The sequence below is a fragment of the Numida meleagris genome, chromosome 3 (assembly GCF_002078875.1).
Source record: "Numida meleagris isolate 19003 breed g44 Domestic line chromosome 3, NumMel1.0, whole genome shotgun sequence".
In the NCBI taxonomy this organism is placed as follows: Eukaryota; Metazoa; Chordata; class Aves; order Galliformes; family Numididae; genus Numida; species Numida meleagris.
The window spans coordinates 58,043,357-58,061,171 of record NC_034411.1 but is presented as its reverse complement, the minus strand read 5'-3'; the positions used below and the strand labels follow the sequence as shown (position 1 = coordinate 58,061,171).

Genomic DNA, 17,815 nt, shown 5'->3' with positions numbered 1-17,815 from the left:
TCTTCTGGGCAAATGGGCTTCGTGTTATGTTTTCTTCAGTCTGTGAGCTCTGCTGTGTCTGGGAAGCCATTTCTTCTAATTGGACTTATTTTCCAGTTGTATGAAACTCTTCATCTACATTGTGGATAGAGTGCATTAAGTTATTCCCTGTGGTGCACTGCTGGAAACTATTCTTTGCTGCAACATTTTGTTTTGTCCCAGTTTCTTCTCCCCACTGTGTTCCCACACTCTAGCATAGCTTTGTGCTGCAGCAGACAAGTATCTCTTTTCCAGTGACACATCTTAGAACATCAGAAATTGACATTCTCTTTTGTCGTCTTAGTTACATGTTCAGTGGCAAACAGCTTTGCTTGATTGCATGAACATTTCAAAGCATAGACTAGGAAGATTGGCTGGAAAAGTTAGACGTATTTAGGCAGGCTGTTTTATTTGCTGCTTTGAAGAGAATAGGGGCATTTTGAGAAGACTGAAGGAAATATGTGGTGCCAAATATTGGTCTCTTTAGAAAAGAGGAGTATGCAGGTCTTAAAGGAGCTTTCTTTGAAGGTGAAAAACACTTTCTCAGTTCTAATGTTTTAATAAGACGAAGAAATCCCCAAACTGGTAAGCTGAAGTTTGATTTCTGTCTTGGAAGTAGTCTCAAAATGCTATTTTTTTTTAATTTAACACTTTCCTAGTGTGCAGGGGCTGCTTTAACTTACATTATTTTTTCTCTCAGTAAAATGCAGTGCTGATCTGATTGTGTAACAATAATCTAGGTATTGAATAATACTGCATGTGAAATCTCACTGGACAACCATTATATGTCAGGATGATAGGTTGCAGTCTTCTTTCAGCCTCTAATTACAATAGTCTTTCTCCTTTCAGTTTTTTCACTTTCCCAATCAGCCCCACTCAGACAGCTCCTTCCTTCAGCTTCATGCAGAGTTGCCTCCTAGGGTCTACCATCTGCTGTTACTAACTGATGGTTCCATGTTTCTCACTCTAGACAGCTGCTGCTTCCTCTGTGCTGTAGAATAAGCCTAACAGAGTTCATAATCTGTCTTGGTTCTTGCTTCCATTGTATTGACGCAATATCCTTCTAGTGAGAGGTATCCCACCAGTTATTGTATAGATGTAGGATGCTGTGTTGAGATTTATCATTCTCCATGGGTTATGTGTATCGGAAGTAGAGAAAAATCTGTCAGGACTGATAAATTGCAGGAAGGCTAATGTAAAAAGGAATTATTTTGTTTACATCTGTATCTGCTCTCAGTACTTTCCTTTGCTGTAGCTGCTCCTTGACACATTTTAAAAGTAGATTGCCCCACTGAACAACCCCACTTGATAATAAACCAGTGATCACTATTTAGAAGCTGGAGTTATAGTTAGTGTCCTTGACTTCTCGCTAGAATCCTTATGTCCTCTGTCAGCAAGGGAAACCTACTAGGACTTGTAGTGTGCTTTGAAGGTGAGTCAAAAAGGGCTATATGGGAGGACAGTGAGAATGAGGTTGAATCCAATGGCTGATAGACTTCATGAAAATGTCTTGTACCTGCTACATGTGTATTTTGTGCTTCTGCTGATCTCAGCTATTGCAATAAAACGTGAAAAATCTGTCTGTTTGGCAGAGGAGTAGGTAATAGAGCATGACAAAATATGGTCGGATGCCAGGCAAATGGATGAATTTTATTCTGCTGATGCTCCCTGAACACTTATGAGCTGGGGGCTGGTGAGGAAGTGTGGAAAGTACATGCAAGAAAATATGTGAAGCCGGGCTATTGTTTTCCAGTGTGTTGTGAGATCAGGAAAAACATAAGAAAACCAATTACGTAATACTATTTTGCAGAAAACTGCAAGAAAATGTTAATCCCAGAGAATGTTCTGAGGATGACAACTAGTATAAAATAATGAGATCTCTAATAATGAGCTATTAATGAGACATCTATGGGTATAAAATAATAATGGGAAATAGTATAGAGAACAGCTGGTATAAAAAAAATATTTTCATTAGAGAAATTAAGTTTACAGTTTATATTGCAATTTGAGCGGACCTTGATGTGGGTTGGTTATATCTGCTATAACCTTTAGTGAGGAAACAACTATGGGTATATTTTAGAACAACAACATTGACTCTTCAGTCTTGGATACTGGAAAGGCTTGGGAAGGGAGGCTTAAGAAAAATATGAATGAAAAGGATGAATTAAGTGATGACTCCCTTGATAAAAAACCTGCAATCCCTGGTGCGGAGCTATCGTATTTTCCCCCAGTGTATTAATTTTCATTCTTAAACTGTCTGCCACTTTTTATCCTGGACACACCATACTGTGAAATTTTTCTGCAACTCTGCAGTCTGTCCTTATTTTGATAATTGATGATAGATATTATTCACGAACTGTCACCATACTTGTTCTCTTTTAAAAGTTACTCCTGTAACTGTTGAACAGAACAGAATTCGGCAATTCACTGTGGTCTTCTGGTGTCATTTTAACATTTTTTCCACCTAATGTCTAATCTAAATCTCCCCTCTTGTAGTTCAAAGCCATTCCACCTTGTCCTATAGCAATCAGACCATTTAAGAAGTTGAATATCTCGGTTATAAGCTTCCCTTTACATACTGGAAAGACTTGTGAGGCTCTCACTAAAACAAACTTGCTTCAGTATGTCATACTGATCCAAGCATCCACTGTTTTTTTTTTCTCTTTAAAGTAGATGTTCAGGTCTACTTTGATCCAGAAATCATTAAAGAAAACTGGTATTGTAGCTAGCACTAAGGTACCAAGCTCTATTGAAATATTTAAGATTGGCAATGCAAACTCATGTTCATCGAAGTTTGTAGGCAAAAATCACCTACCTGTTCATTCTGATTTACTGCTGCGCTGTTTAACAGTTTTTAAGTGTTTCTACTGACATCATGTGCTATGCTTATCATCAGTAGTTTGGTAAGAACTGATCATGTCCGATTTTGTCTGCAAACTTTGATTACCCTTGCTTGATATACTATATTAAAGAATTTGGTTTAATTTTGTGGTATTTTCCTTCCATAAATAATTATCCATCAACACTAGAAAAGCTGGCTAACAGGCTTTCATGTATAAGAGCTCCATGGCATGTGTTGTGTGCTTATAGATATAAGTCAAAAAGCAGAAAGATGGTCATACCTATCCATTCAAAACCGGAAACAGAACCTAAGTTGTTCAAGCCTAGTTAATGTCTAACTATAAGCCAATCTTTTCCACCACTTTTCTCCTTGCAATTGCTAGAATTTTGGTATTTTTTTAAAGGTAGAAAGGAATGTTAAGGTGGTATTTCTTGTGGGTTTTTTTTGTTTTGATAGTGACATAAAGGAGGGGAAAGATTGATATAGCTGGCAGTTGAAAGGATTAGAATTTATATGCTTGCACTTGATCTGCACAAAATAGAGAGAATGTCTTTGTAACTCAAATGTATTATACCCAGTTTTTGCACTGAAGCAAGTGATTACTAAAGATATTTGACAATAAAGAAAGATGATCTGTAACTATAGAGTGTGTATATATATATGTCTGTAACTATAGTAGGTCAGGATTTGGAAGTATTTCACAGCTGGCTGCCCACAGGATTCAAGATGAGATTGATAACTAAAAATTTATAATGAACGATTGAAAAAGATGCTTAAAACTATTATAGTAATTTTTAAATACTTATATTGCATTATTATTGTAATGAAAAATAAACTCTCAAAATGAAATGAGGTGTTCTGAGCTAATACAACAGACAACAAATGTTTTCATCTTCTGCATTTTGTGCCTGATTAGTGGAAGTGTTATTAATTGATAGAAAGCAATATGAAAAACGTTGTTTCCTCCATTCCATCAGGCTTGCACATCAAATGATCTTTAAAAACAAAACCTTATTTTGGGCAATGTGAAGCACTATGTCCCAGAACCTAGTATAGTGCTTAGCTACACTTTTAAGACTGATAGGGAAGCATTTACTTCATTCACCACTACAACCTACATTCCTCTGAACGTCTAAGAAAACCTGCAAACTGGCACGGAGGCAAAAATGATACAGAAATCAACTGTATGCTTCCCATACCCCTTCTCTAATAGGTAGAGTAGAATATCTGTTCACCCTGTTCTAGTTTTAATTGTACCTTGAGTAGATTAATGTCATCAGTAGTTTGATTTCAATATGAGCTTTGTTGTCAGGGGGTCAAATTCCTGCTCTGGATAGGCCACGGTATAACTAAACCAGCTCATAAAGCAGATCTGAGTTTTTTCTCTAAAGAATCAATAAATATAAATAACAGTAAATATTGTGGGTGATGTTCATTGGAAACTGCCAACTCTGTAATTTGCAATTCAATAAACAATATGGCAGAGGAAAGTTCCTTTTAGGTAAAGGTTCATTTTACAACAGGTAAAATGACATAAATGTAGTCTGAGACTTGATATTTAAAAATGGCATCTCATGGTAGGAAATACTACTTTAAAGGGAAGAAAATATGAATTCCACTTCCCACTCAAGGTAAAATGAGTTATTTCTCACATCCCAAAGTTCAACCTGATGCAGAAAATTTTCCTTCAGTTCCCTCAAGAAAAGCTGTAGGCCCCAACAGAAATACTATTAATTCTTCTTTAAAACAGAAAGTGTTTGAAAAAATTCAAGTAGGCAGTTGATAACTGTGAATTTAAACTTGTTAAAATTATTCATCAGGATAGAACCTGAATGCTGGCTGTGGTGTAGGAGCACTTTGAACATCTCTTGCTCTCTGCCTGCCAGATTCATTCCTGTGAGGAAATCCTGTAGGGAGTGCAATGTGACACAGTCTCTTCAGTGAAGATCTAATGCTGGTTTAGGTGCCTGTGTTTTTATTGACTGTGGACAAGGTGATGTGGTACTTTGTGGCCTGTGTTGCACTGCACTTTAAAGAGGTTACCTGAAAGTGTATTTTTGTTCTAAATGATGAGCTTCTCAAGTACTCTACATTTATCTATGCCTCTTAAATCAAAATTGTGTTGAAATTTAGAATGTGTATATGATTTGTATATAGGCATTCCATGTGTATATTTTTATAACTGTGTATAATGGAGGATTTTTGCATGTCCTTTCTCAGCTGTTCTTTTTTTTTTCTTTCAAAAGAATTTTGTTGCTGTCATGTGCTGCAATTCTCTTCATGTAGTATGACTGAGTTCTTTTTAGCAGGCTCCCTTTTGAGGAAATAAACTACTCAACTCCAAACCAAATGCCAGACTCTGTCTTAAAAGACTAATTACTGGCTTTTAGGCTATTAGCTTTACGCAGTCTAAAAGAGAATAATGAGGCTGTAAGTCAACATAGGAGGTTCCACTGCTATTAACAACTCATCTACTCTCCTTATGCTTACACTGTTTTTTCCGTGTACCCTTGCTGTAGAAGGCAGCAAATATCACTGATTGCATTGAATAAAGATGCAAGAACAACTGTATAGATTTTCAAGTGTGATGAAATTGGGCTGGAATCTGTACAAAATCAATAGAATTTAAACTATTGATAGACTGAACAGATTGCAGAGGTTACTAACTAATTGGCTGCCTTGAACAAGCAGTATGTTTAATATGGTTTTAAAGTGACTTGTGTATCACTAACTCACAATGTCAGAGGACAGCTGTACCATGACCATCTAAGCTTGGTAATTAAATGGCATACAGGTTAATTACAGACTGGAGACTGCAGTTAAAGGATTGAAAGGAGCCAGTTGGATTGTGTTCTTCATCTGTGGATGAGGAAAAAGTCATTATAAAGAGAGCTTTATCAATGTACAGTAATTGCTAATTCAGTTTTGATTGAAGCCTTATTTTAAGGTTATAGTAACGCAATAAGTTTATAAATCAGAAGTATTACAGAAGACCAGTGAAAACTGTCACCAAATACATCTGAAGATTATCCCAATCTTTGCCTCAGAATTTTCTTGTTGCTTGGGTTTAACTTGCTGCCGTAGCAAGTCATGCTTTTAAGGATGCAAAACTGATTAATTACATTCAACCCTTTACATGAATACATTAACCCGTCATTTCAGTTTGTCTACATGAATCAGTTTTATCATGGCTCAGTGGTTTTGATCAGTGTTTATTGGAAGTGAGAGTAAGCCACATTAATGATGGTTCTTTATACAGATTATAATTGTATAGCTTACTACTACCTACAACTCACTTCAGCAGAGTACTCAGGTGTGCATAAGTGCTGCGCTGACTGAAAATTGTATAGAATCATAGAATTGCTCAGGTTGGAAAAGACCTTCAAGGTCATCAAGTCCAACTGCAACCTAACCATACTACCCTAACTCTAACAACCCACTACTAAATCATGTCCCTGAGCACCACATCCAAATGGCTTTTAAACACGTCTGGGGATAGTGACTCAGCCACTTCCCTGGAGAGCCTATTCCAGTGGTTAACAAGCCTTTCTGTAAAGAAGTTTTTCCTTATATCCAACCTAAACCTCCCCTGGCACAGCTTGAGGCCATTCCCCCTTGTCCTGTCACCAGTGAGAAGAGACCAACCACGCTGTCACTGTAATCACCTTCCAGGTATTTGAAGACAGCAATAAGCTCTCCCATCCTCAGCTTCCTCCTCCCCAGACTAAACAGCCCCAGTTCCTTTAGTCTCTCCTCATAGGGCATATTCTCTAAGCCCTTCACAAGCCTTGCTGCCCTTCTTTGGACCTGCTCCAGCACCTCAATGTCCTTTCTGTATTGAGGCGCCCAAAACTGAACACAGTACTTGAGGTACTCACCAGCACCAAGTACAGGGGCAGGATTACTTCCCTAGTCGTGCTCACCACACCATTCCTGATACAAGCCAGGATGCCATTGGCCTCCTTGGCCACCTGGGCACACTGCTGGCTCATATTCAGGCAACTGTCCATCAGCACACCAAGGTCCCTTTCCGTCAGTCAGCTTTCCAGCCACTTCTACCCAAGCCTGTAGGGTTGCCTGGGGTTGTTGTGACCAAAATGCAGGACCCGACACTTGGCCCTGTTGAAACTCATACAGTTTACCTTGGCCCATCAATCCAGTCTGTCCAGGTCCCTCTGTAGTGCCTTTCTACCATCTGGCAGATCAACACTCCCTCCCAGCTTGGTGTCATCTGCAAACTTACTGAGGGTGCGCTAAGTGGATCTCTAAGTCATAGAATGAAATCAGGTTTGTCAAGCAAGATCTACCATTCATGAACCCATGCTGACTGGGTCTGATCCCCTGGTTGGCCTTTAATTGATGCATGATGGCTCCCAAGGTTGTCTGTTTCATAAGCTTCCCTGACAGTGAGGTGAGACTGATAGGTCTGTAGCTACCAGGATCATCTTTCTGGCTCTTTTTGAAGATGGGAGTCACATTTGCTAGTTTCCAGTCCACTGGAACATCCCCATGGATGTCACACAGCATACGCACTTGGCGAAAAAAAATAACAACAGTACTATTGTAAAAGGTATAAAGTTGCTTATATTATCCTCTTCTTGAGGTAAAGGTGGCAGGAAGCAAACCATACAAGGCAGCTGTTATTTATGTTGCTGCATTAATTACTCAGTTCATCCATTGGCTATGGTGACTATGAGGTCGTAAGTAGAACAGAAACATACTGTAACACTAGTGCAGTCTGCATGGTAAAAGATTTACCATGGGGATATAAGTAGAAAAGAAGAGTAATAAAGAGTTTTCATAAGTAGTTTGTGTGCAGTGATTTGAAGTCCAGTTGGGTAAGCAGTCGATGATGATTTGATTATGAAAAAAATAACTGGAAGGTGCTTTATATGCTTCCATACTTTATTTTCTCCTCTGGCATCCTGCTGCTTAGGGTGAAACTAGAGGACACCAATTTGAATTTTAGAAGAGAATAAGGAAGAAACAGCCAATATAATGGTTTTAATCTAAATTCTGAATTCAAAACTGAAGTTGCTGGTATTTTTTGTGCTTTATTGCTTCTCAGGTTGTTGAAAACAAAGCCTTTTGACTTGATGTCGTAACGGGTGCTGGATTCATTTATGATTTTTTGGCTTTTTGTATGTTGCTTTTGTTGATTATTTTGTTTCATTTTGTTTGCAGGATTGTTTCCTGCGGTGTTGAACTTGGCTACTAACGCTCTCATCACAACCAATGCTACCTGTGGAGAAAAGGGTCGGGAAATGTACTGCAAACTTGTTGAACATGTTCCTGGACAGCCGGCAAGGAACCCTCAGTGCCGTATTTGTGATCAAAGGAGTAGGCTTCCACATCGTAAGTGTGCGCTATTTTCATTTATTCCTTTTAAATTGACTTCTTCTCACAATGGTTGCAAATACTTAGCAGACAAAGCTGTATGTCATTGGCTTAATTACCATAAAGTATCTATCTCATTCTTCTTATGAATGCCTATCTTTTCCACTAGTATTTCGAATCTGTTATGTGTACTCTGCTAATTGAAGCTTTTAACTGAGATATATTAAGTGAAGCACCAGAGTTCAGACTTAAGAAAACAAAGTGTATTTAAGTATCTACAGCTGCTTTTGAATTCTGCTATACGCTGACCACTAATGAAAAACAGATTACTCCCGTCTGTATACCTACATGCTGAATTTGAAAATTTCAGCCTGCAGCATCTGAAATCTGAGCTAGCGGAGGAAGAGAAGGGCTTAACTCCACTTACGTTTTTTTGTGATTTGAGGTTTTTTTCTTAGCTTGGTGCTAATTAACTTTCACTGAGCCAGCAAGAAGGAGATAAGCAATCAAGCCAAACAATTTTTCTTTGTTTTAAGTTTTAATATTAAAAACAATCTGTGCAAACATTGCTTCTTTTCTTAAGGCTATCAGCAATCAAAATAAGTTTTCACATAAATTTATCATCAGGTCCATAGATGCATGTTTCTAACCAGGTATTATTAGTTTGGAAGATTATAAATAAGAGAACTTCATTCTTGATCATACAAATCATACTAGTGTAATTTTATGTGAGCTTGCAGTGTGACTTTAGTGGAACTATGTCAGATTTTTCTGAATATCTCAGCACTGCAGATAGCAGAGGCTGTAGAGACTTAGGATATAGCATTTAATGGAATAACAACAATGTTGGAAAAAGCATAGCATAGAGATTCATGGAGGCAATCTCTTTTTTCCCCGTTTTTCTGCTTCCAAAACTTAGCTCAGATAGATATATTTACAACTAATAGGGAAAAAAAAACAACACATGTAAACATGTGTTTAAAACCACAGTGAGGAAAAGAAAGCACACTTCTAATCTTCTGTTTCTGTATGAAATGAGCATATGTGGTGTAGCTTTCCAGAAAGCTATGCCCTTCCTAGAATTATTTCACTCACTACAAAGTGTTTTCCTAATAGTTAATCTTCATCTTTCCTACAGAAGTTCAAGTAAGTTACCTTTTTCGTAATCTCAGCCAATAAAGGGAATGGATTATTCCCAAAACTCTTACTCCTAAAAGACAGAAGTCTTTTACTATCTTGTTTCTACACTTAGTTATCCCTTTTCTGTCTTCACCCATATTGACTGTGTTATCTAGAACTCTGTAAATTGCAGTTCTTGCAGTTCTGTCTCGATATTTTCATTTTGGTAAAAATTCACTTGAACTCTTACCAGCACTGCAGAGAGATCCAAATAAGCAGATCATATTCCTCTATACGTATAACTTAGGTCACCTTTTTAATAGTTTAATAGCACTGAGAGATATTTAGCTAGTTGGCCATTACTAACTCCTGATGCTTTCCCTCTAGATGGTAATCTATCCATTTGCTTCCCATCTTGTATTAGCAAAGCTCGTTATAATTGCCCTAGTATAGATGACTAGTTTTGTCTGAACACAGTTTCAGTATGCTCTTTTTCTGCAAGACTGTTTTTCATATTTTGACATCTTTAATTGTAGTAAATGCTGCCTTCTCTGGAAAGATCAGACAATTGAATTGCAGCATTCAAATAACATGTTACATAATAGTAGTGGGTGTCACTCAGAGAAGATTTAAGGTGTTTTGGCAGTATTTTAGCTGGTAGAAGCACCATGCAATAGATTCTGTCCTTTTTTTTAATAGAAGTGCATTTGGACATGCACGCTCATCATATATACCCTATTTCAATAATTTGTGTTTCGCCTCATTCATACCTTGCATTCGTAACTTGAGTCTGCCTGACTTCAGAATAACTGTTTTTTTTGCTGCCAACATCATTTCATTTCAAGGTTTTTAAATGTTCATTTGGCAGAAGGAAGTATTTTATTTAAACAGAGATAGCTTGTTAATAGGAGAACCATGTAATATAACCAGGCTTTAAATGATCTCCCTGGGATGTGCAAATCTGGAGTGTCTCCCCTTAATTACTGTTCTAGGAAATGAACACAAATTCCCTGGCTAATCACATGTCCTTGAACTGTATTTGCAGTCCAGTTCATTTTGCAAATACAGTATTATTTTCCTTTCCTTTCAAATAAGTAAAATATGTAGGCAATTAATCAGTGTTTTCAAATTAATTATGATTAAACTTTCATAATGATAATTACGGCTAATTGTTCTTCATCTCCCAACTGTCCTTCTCGTAGTTAATCTTTATTATCAATTTCTCCTGAAGAGACTTGCATCAAAATTTCCAATTGGACAGTTTGTCACAGTCACTGAGGGTCTCTGAGTTTGATTTACAGGTGGATTTTGCTAGTTCCCATTTAAAGCTAAGGTTTGTGAATATGATCAGACCTGTAAGAATTGACAACATGTCAAGTGTGTTTTTTCTTTTTATCATAAAGCGATAATGCTATTAACACCACTTGTAACACCAGTATTGGTGTTCACTGATGCCATTGAATAATTTGATTTTTAAATTATATTTTTTTTACATTTTCAATTTTGGAGGCTTATGCCTTTACTTACTTCCTCAAATGTTTATGCATTCTAGTTTTCCTTAATGAGATAAGGTTCCTGTTCTCCACAGGTGGCTGATGTAGCAAGAAAATAGAGACAGAAAGACTATCAATCTGACTGTTTGATTTAAATATTCTTTAGAATAACAAGTAAATTAATTGGTTCATGAATAATTTTTTTTGAATCCTTGGATGAGCTAGTAATGAAGCATATTCCAGTTTTATATGCTGTAAACCTGTCTTGAGAAATCTGTCCATTATGAAATGGGTAAGATTTTTCCAACCTCGTTACATTCTTGCAGACAGAATCTGCACACCCATTGTATTTGATTACCTTTGGATTATTTTTAACCATGATGTGCAGGCTTGCTGTAGGTAATTAAGGACTTCAAAATACATCAGATTCTTTTAGCTTTTAAAATTGAGGCTTTAATATTCTCCAGTTAATATAGGTGAGAATCATGATTTGGACATTAAAAAGTAACATGGAACAGTGTGGTATTTTTATCAGCTTAAGTAACTTAGTAAATCTGGAAATCTAAGACTAATTCTATTCTGTTAATAAACTTTTATCCCAATTATTTGAGATTTATTTGGGACACTGCAGCACAGTATGGGGACATAAAAAGAAATGCATCTTGGGCTTTGACATGAGTAGTTTATAAATCTTTTAGTCATCTTTGTAGACATGTATGAGTAAGACAGTTTTCCAGTTGGGAAATATATTGTGTATCTACAGATGAGATGATTCATAAGTTATGATTTCTAAATTACTGTCGTGTGCTTAGAAATACAAGTGCCATTATTACTCTAATCTCTGCTTTCTCTGCACAGTGGATCTCAAGTTCCTGATTTGTTGCTTGTTATGGCATTTGAGACTTCACAGTACTTGAAACTTCAGAAGATTGTACAAAATATTAACACCATGTGATTTAGAAACTTCTATTTCCTATAGAGTCAGGAGAGCTTCCAATTGTATTTAAGCGATCTTTGTGATGCTAATCAAGATCAAAGAACTAATATTAACTTAGTATTCCAGTAATACGCATAGAGCTGCGCTCCAAGAGAAAAAGAGGTAGTAGTTTCCTGTTTTATTTTAATGTGCTACCTCATTTGTTCTGTGATCATATTTTAATCTAGAATTTAGGCCTAAGACCATGTAAATCTTCTGATTATTCTTAAATGTACTGACATATTTATGTTGCTCTAACAGAACGGCATCCGATAACAAATGCAATTGATGGCAAGAACACTTGGTGGCAAAGCCCTAGTATCCAGAATGGAATAGAATATCATTACGTGACTATTACATTGGACCTCCAACAGGTAGACTTACTCTGTTTGCTTGTTTCTAGAAGCAATTTCTTTTTTGCACAGAAGTTCACCAGTTTTTACTTTCTTCTTTGCTCTGTGTTTCTTTGATATTATGAAGACACACTTGGCTTCTCCTATAGCTTTTTGTCATTTATCTGGGTAATGCTGACTGACTTATTTTCTGTAACATGATGTACCAAATTAAAAATATTAGCTAATATATTTTTGGAAGTCATTTAAAAAAAATTAAATAGAACCTTCTCATTTTCAGCATAACATCATATAGGTTTTGACCTATAAAGTCGATTAAGATATTTTTGCTCATGAATATTCCTCTGAAACTTAATTTTGACTAATGTTGTTTACTGTTTAAGCAACATAGAGCAATAAAGTGCTATGTACTCAACAGTACTTCAGCTCTACCAAGGGTATATGCACACGTGGTGGGATATTTTAAGGGACAGTTTGAAGAGCAAAGGGGAGGAGTTAAAGAGGTCTTTATATTACCTTTTTTCACTGAACTCTTTCTTGACAGCTATAACCATACAGAATGAAGTTATTTGAAGCTTACAAAAATGCTATATAAATACCAGGGATTTATGAAGTGGATTTGAGGGCTGAAGGAAAATAATTCTATTTTCTTTATGTAAAGATTAATACAGAACAATTATCTGGTACCAAAGTCAATCCCCATGTTATTAAACCTTACCACTTTGTACTTAGTCGACTAGATAACAAAGTAATCTCTCTTTTTCCCCTTAAATTCTTCTCTGTTCTGTGACTGGCCCCTATTTGTGTGCAACTGTAACAAGACACTGAAAACATTGTCTGTTTTCCAGGTTTTAAGAGAAAAGTTGAGGCCCTTCCCAGCTTCCACTTCTTTGTGATTTATTCACTGAGATCAATTTTCTGCTTTGGCTTATTAGTAGTGGTTTACCTGTTCCAAAGAGAATAATAGCTGATTACTAGAGAGGCTTAAATAAAGCACGGCTTGATAGAAAATAAAATGAAATCAAAGGTGTTGTACAGAGATATTTATGGGCATGCAGGCATAAAATTTTGTTGCAAGAGATGGTAGTCTTAACTTAGTCTGGAACTCAGAACTTCAGCAAGATTTAATTCTTGAATTTTTAGTTTTGCCTTTTATTTCTTGAAAACAAACTGTCGTCCAAATGATCTGATAGTAAAAGTTTTAGTAAGTACCTTGAATCTGGGGTAGTGAAGCATTTGAAGGTCTCTTCACTACTTCATTTGAATCCTGAAAGAATTATTTGCATTCTGGCTTTGGAGCACTTGTTATTACAAAAAGAGAAGCCCTACATCTGTGTCCTTGGCCTTGTATCCGTAAAAAATATTTAATGCTCATTTCTGTTTCAGTCAGCAGAATTAAACTTTTAAATGGAAGTCGGATTTTAAGTTTCTGTAAATTAGCAAGTTACTTCTGAAATGCCTCTCAAACTTTCAAAGTTAAGTTTTCCCATAGAGCAAGGGACTCTCGTTGGCTCCGATCTATTAATACACAAGTAGCTCTATCGTTAGAACTAAGTTAGTGTCTTTGTTTTTCATCACTGTAGTGGTTCTTACTTGTATAGTTTCTTAGGCCAGATCTGCTAATCTGGAGTTTTACTTCTGTATGTTTTTTGCTTGTTGTTTTATTCCTGTTTGTGTTAATATCTAGATGTTTTTAATAAATTCACATATAACATAACATTTGGTTTATTTCTAGTATACTCAAAGCTTGTAACTACAGCACCAGTGGCATGTTGAAGAAAAAGTACAAAGTGTTCTAATGTATTAATAAGCTTCTTTGTATGTCGTATGGCAGCACTCTGAGAATACTGCACTCTGTTTTGTGGTTTTGTTCTATTGTGTGTGGTTGTTTTTAAGTGAGACGAGGCTTAAGTATGAGCCTGCATTCATTTTTTTTTTCCCCTTACTCATTTGCTTATTGTTCCAAGAAAGCTTGGTGGTCCTTTTGCAGGACTATTACTGATGCCTTTTCTTAAACCCATTCTGTTGTACTGGCTGAAACATGAGAGGAACAGTGGTGAGGTTCCTGGGTTTGTCAAAAAAGTCAGATAAGACTCTGCTGTCTGGCACTCTCTTTATGGTGTGAGTAGCCTGTGTAGTTAGGCAGGTATGTTTACTTGAATCTTGCATGAACAGAGCACAAGGGCTTTTCTCCCCCAAATATAGCAAGAAGTATGTTGAAGTTTACTTGCCTTTCATTATTTTCATTAAGAAACGTGAGGGGATTGGAACTTGATGATCCTCGTGGTCCCTTTCAACCCAAGCCATTCTATGATTCTGTGATTTCCATTGAGTTTGCCTGTTACATTCTTATATTATCTCAGTTGTCCCTGGCTCGTTGTAGGATTTCAAGTGGGCTGCAGTGTTGCCAGCACATCTCAGGGTAGCAGATAGAGGGTCCCTTCTAGCCACCCTCTAACCTATCTGTGCTATCCTACACCTTATTATGGCAGGCTCATTGTCACCCTCCTTCCCTTTCAAACCTAATTTAAAGCCCTGCCAATGAGCACTGCTAGCTTTTCCCCAGGAACCCTCATCTCACTATAAGAGAGGTGAAATCCGTCTGGTGACTGCAAGCTATGTAGGCCATTTCAGTGGCAAAAAACCAAAGTTTTGGTGGTGGCGTTAGCCATGAAGCCTAGTGTTTTTAGACTGGATCCTTCTGTTTCTTTCAGTGTCCTTACAGGAGGCAGAGATAAGCAGATGATCTGTTCCCTTGATTCCTTCAGCAGACATCCTGAGGCTTTGAAGTCCACTTTGATAACTCTTAAACTATGTGTAGCTGCTTTGTTACCTCATCATGTGGAAAAGCAGCAAAGGGTAAACATGTTTGTAGGGTTTGTGGGTTTGGCTTTATGAATTATGGGTTCATGTGCAACAAAACTAACTCAGTTTAGGTGAATGCAATGTTCACAGCACAGAAAGTAAGCTTTCAATTTAAATGTGCCCCTTTTGAAAAGCTATGCTCATTCAAAAAGTACAGAAGAGGAAGGTGACAAAACAGAAATTATTGGACTTCCAGGGTTAAGGTATTCTGTGTGTTCATATTGTCTGAAATCCTCAGTTTCATGATTTCAGTGAATTCATTCTTTAGTTGAAGATACAGGAAAACCAGCTGGCAGTTTGAACTGAGGTGGTCAGCCCATCTGTTTGATTTTTACACGCAACAGGACACTTTCATTAACGAATTCCCTGATATTGTGGGGAATTGTGGTCAGGCTTTAATTCTCTGGTAGTAACTGCTGGAAGTAGTAAGTATGTCTTAATTGACCGAGATTGTGGAGGAACAGTTCAGTGACCGGGAAATCCTTTCCATGGATATTTTTCTAAAGAAAAAGTAGTTGACACTCCTCAGAGCCTCATAAGATCAGGTGCAAGAGCAGGAATCACTGATTAAGCTGTATAGTTGCTCTCTCTGTAAAAAGACTGCTCTCTTTCACATGAAGAGAGCAAGGAGTCTAACAAGTTGTGTTCTGCTTCTGTGTAGAAATCACTGCAGTTCCACTTCCTCTTTCCACTCCTTTTTAGAATATAAGTTTGGACTTTACTATCGGAGTAGCATGTTATACTTTGTAAAGTAAAATGTCTTAAACTATTTGTAGAACTGAGTAACAGGAAGTAGGAGAAGAATGCTTGACCCACTCAAAAGCATTTTGAGAAGCATTTATGTGAAGTAGACAGCAATATTCTGTAAATGCTAAGTTCTATTTTGTAATTCTGTCTTGTTCAAATATAATTTTCATGGAGGATTGATTTTGAATAATTTCTTTGATTCACTTTAATGTTCATGACTGGAAAAATACACACTGATATGCAGATAAGCATATATCACTTATCCTTAATAAGGATAATGCTCAGGAAAAGAATTGCCAAACTGAGTGCTTGCTTGTACTTTCTATATTCAGATTGTATAACTAAGTTCTGTTGCAAAAGACATAAGTGATAGAACTAGGGAACTGTGAGATTCAACTTTGTACAGAAAACTAACAGGTTAGGACTCAGAGTAGCATTATGATTATGATTACTCTTCAGAGTGATATTTCACAGCTAAGTTTTGGATATTGCATGTATGATGGGTTCTGTAATACAGCACTTTGATACTGTGGTTCAAAATTCTTGGTTTATCTTTTTTTAAATTGTTTTTAGATATTGAATTTTTGGTTGCATTAAGTACACAGTGTGTTTACTCATGTAGTGCTATGTGGAGAACCACCATACATACTATGAAGTGTTGATCTATAATAGGAATATTTGGGTAAAACTCGATACCAACTGAGGGAAAAATATGGACGTTGATGCTTCAGTTGCTCTGTGTTAGCAAATAGTGTGTCATGGAGAAGGAGGGAAGCGGATTTCAGTGAGGGCTTGTTTTTGTTTGCTGCTGGTGACCTAGCTCACTTGCCAGGACTTTGAACTAACGCTGTTCTGAATCACGGGCTGAATGTCCGTTAGCAGCTAAAATGAAAGAGTTATGTTTCTAAGCATGTTTTTTTCCTGAAAAGAATCCTGTTTGTGAGAGTATCAAGATATATTTACGATGTCAATCAAAGTATGCTAAATAGGGGCAGTTGGAAGATTCACATCAAAAGCATGCTGCTTATCTGAGCTAAAGAGCAAGCATGGATGTATCATTGCAAGTTCTGTCTGAACAGAGTCTAGATTTTATCTTCAGTCTATCAGATGCTACATGCTCCAATTTCCCCCATGTTTTAAAGCAATGCTACTAACCTGTGTTGGGGGAAGAGGGAAGTATGAGAGACGAGAAAGCTTCTGTGAAGAAACCTTGCTGTGGAACCTTACTTGTCACTTGCTCTTTAGCTTTGCCAGTATAACTGCTGTGTTGATAGCTGTTTGAAGGAAATGTTATTTTCACCTGTCAGTTCCCTTGATGCAATACATTAGCCAGATTTCTTGGGAGAGTACTTCTCTGTTTCTGAGTTCATCACTGTCACATGGCAAACAAGCATGTGATCTCTACTGCTAAGGATAACTTGATGCAAACATGACAAGCACTGTCTTGCAGAACCATGTTGAAGAGGTTGCCCAGATATGTGGCTAGACTAAGGCTACCTGTTTCTAATATCTTTAATTAAAGTAATGGATGTTTCTAATGAAAGAGTACGTGAGCAATTAAATTCTTATAGTCATCACCATTTCTGTGCTCACTTTTAGCCCTCTCCCCTCTTACTTCTTCCCTCTCCTTTCTAGTATTTTACTGCAGAGGGTTACAAAAATATGGCTGTGAGAGGGATTGGCTTGGAGTACTTCGGTAACCTCAAAAGTAATGCTGCCTTCTCTCTCTAGCCTTGAAGAAGAAATAACAAAGTTTTTAAGTCTTGACCACTTAAAAGTTGGGGCTTGATTCTGACTTCTAGAACCACATCCCTACGGTCTGGCACAAGACTGGTAGAATGCTTTGTATATATATATATTATATATATTGTATATATATTATATATATCAACTCTGCAGTTGAACCTCGCAATTAGAATGAATTGAACTCATCCTTTAGTGAATAACTGCAGTCATTCTTGCAGCCAGAGTGAAATACAAGGCACACTGGATGATAAGGTATTTCAGTTCCCTTGATGCAAAACATTATCCAGATCATTTAATACAAGATTGTTTTTTATTTTAA

At 37.0% G+C, this 17,815-nt stretch overlaps 1 protein-coding gene across 3 annotated transcripts in view; it reads left to right on the top strand.

Annotated features, from left to right (window-relative positions):
- The window catches only part of LAMA2 (laminin subunit alpha 2), a 353,391-nt gene that overhangs the window by 69,187 nt on the left and 266,389 nt on the right, over positions 1-17,815 (top strand). For all 3 annotated transcript variants that reach the window (XM_021391626.1, XM_021391625.1, XM_021391624.1), the window contains exons 2-3: positions 8,045-8,215; positions 12,047-12,159. In XM_021391626.1, coding sequence (XP_021247301.1) covers positions 8,045-8,215; positions 12,047-12,159 — 284 coding nt within the window. The remainder of the gene's footprint in view (positions 1-8,044; positions 8,216-12,046; positions 12,160-17,815) is intronic.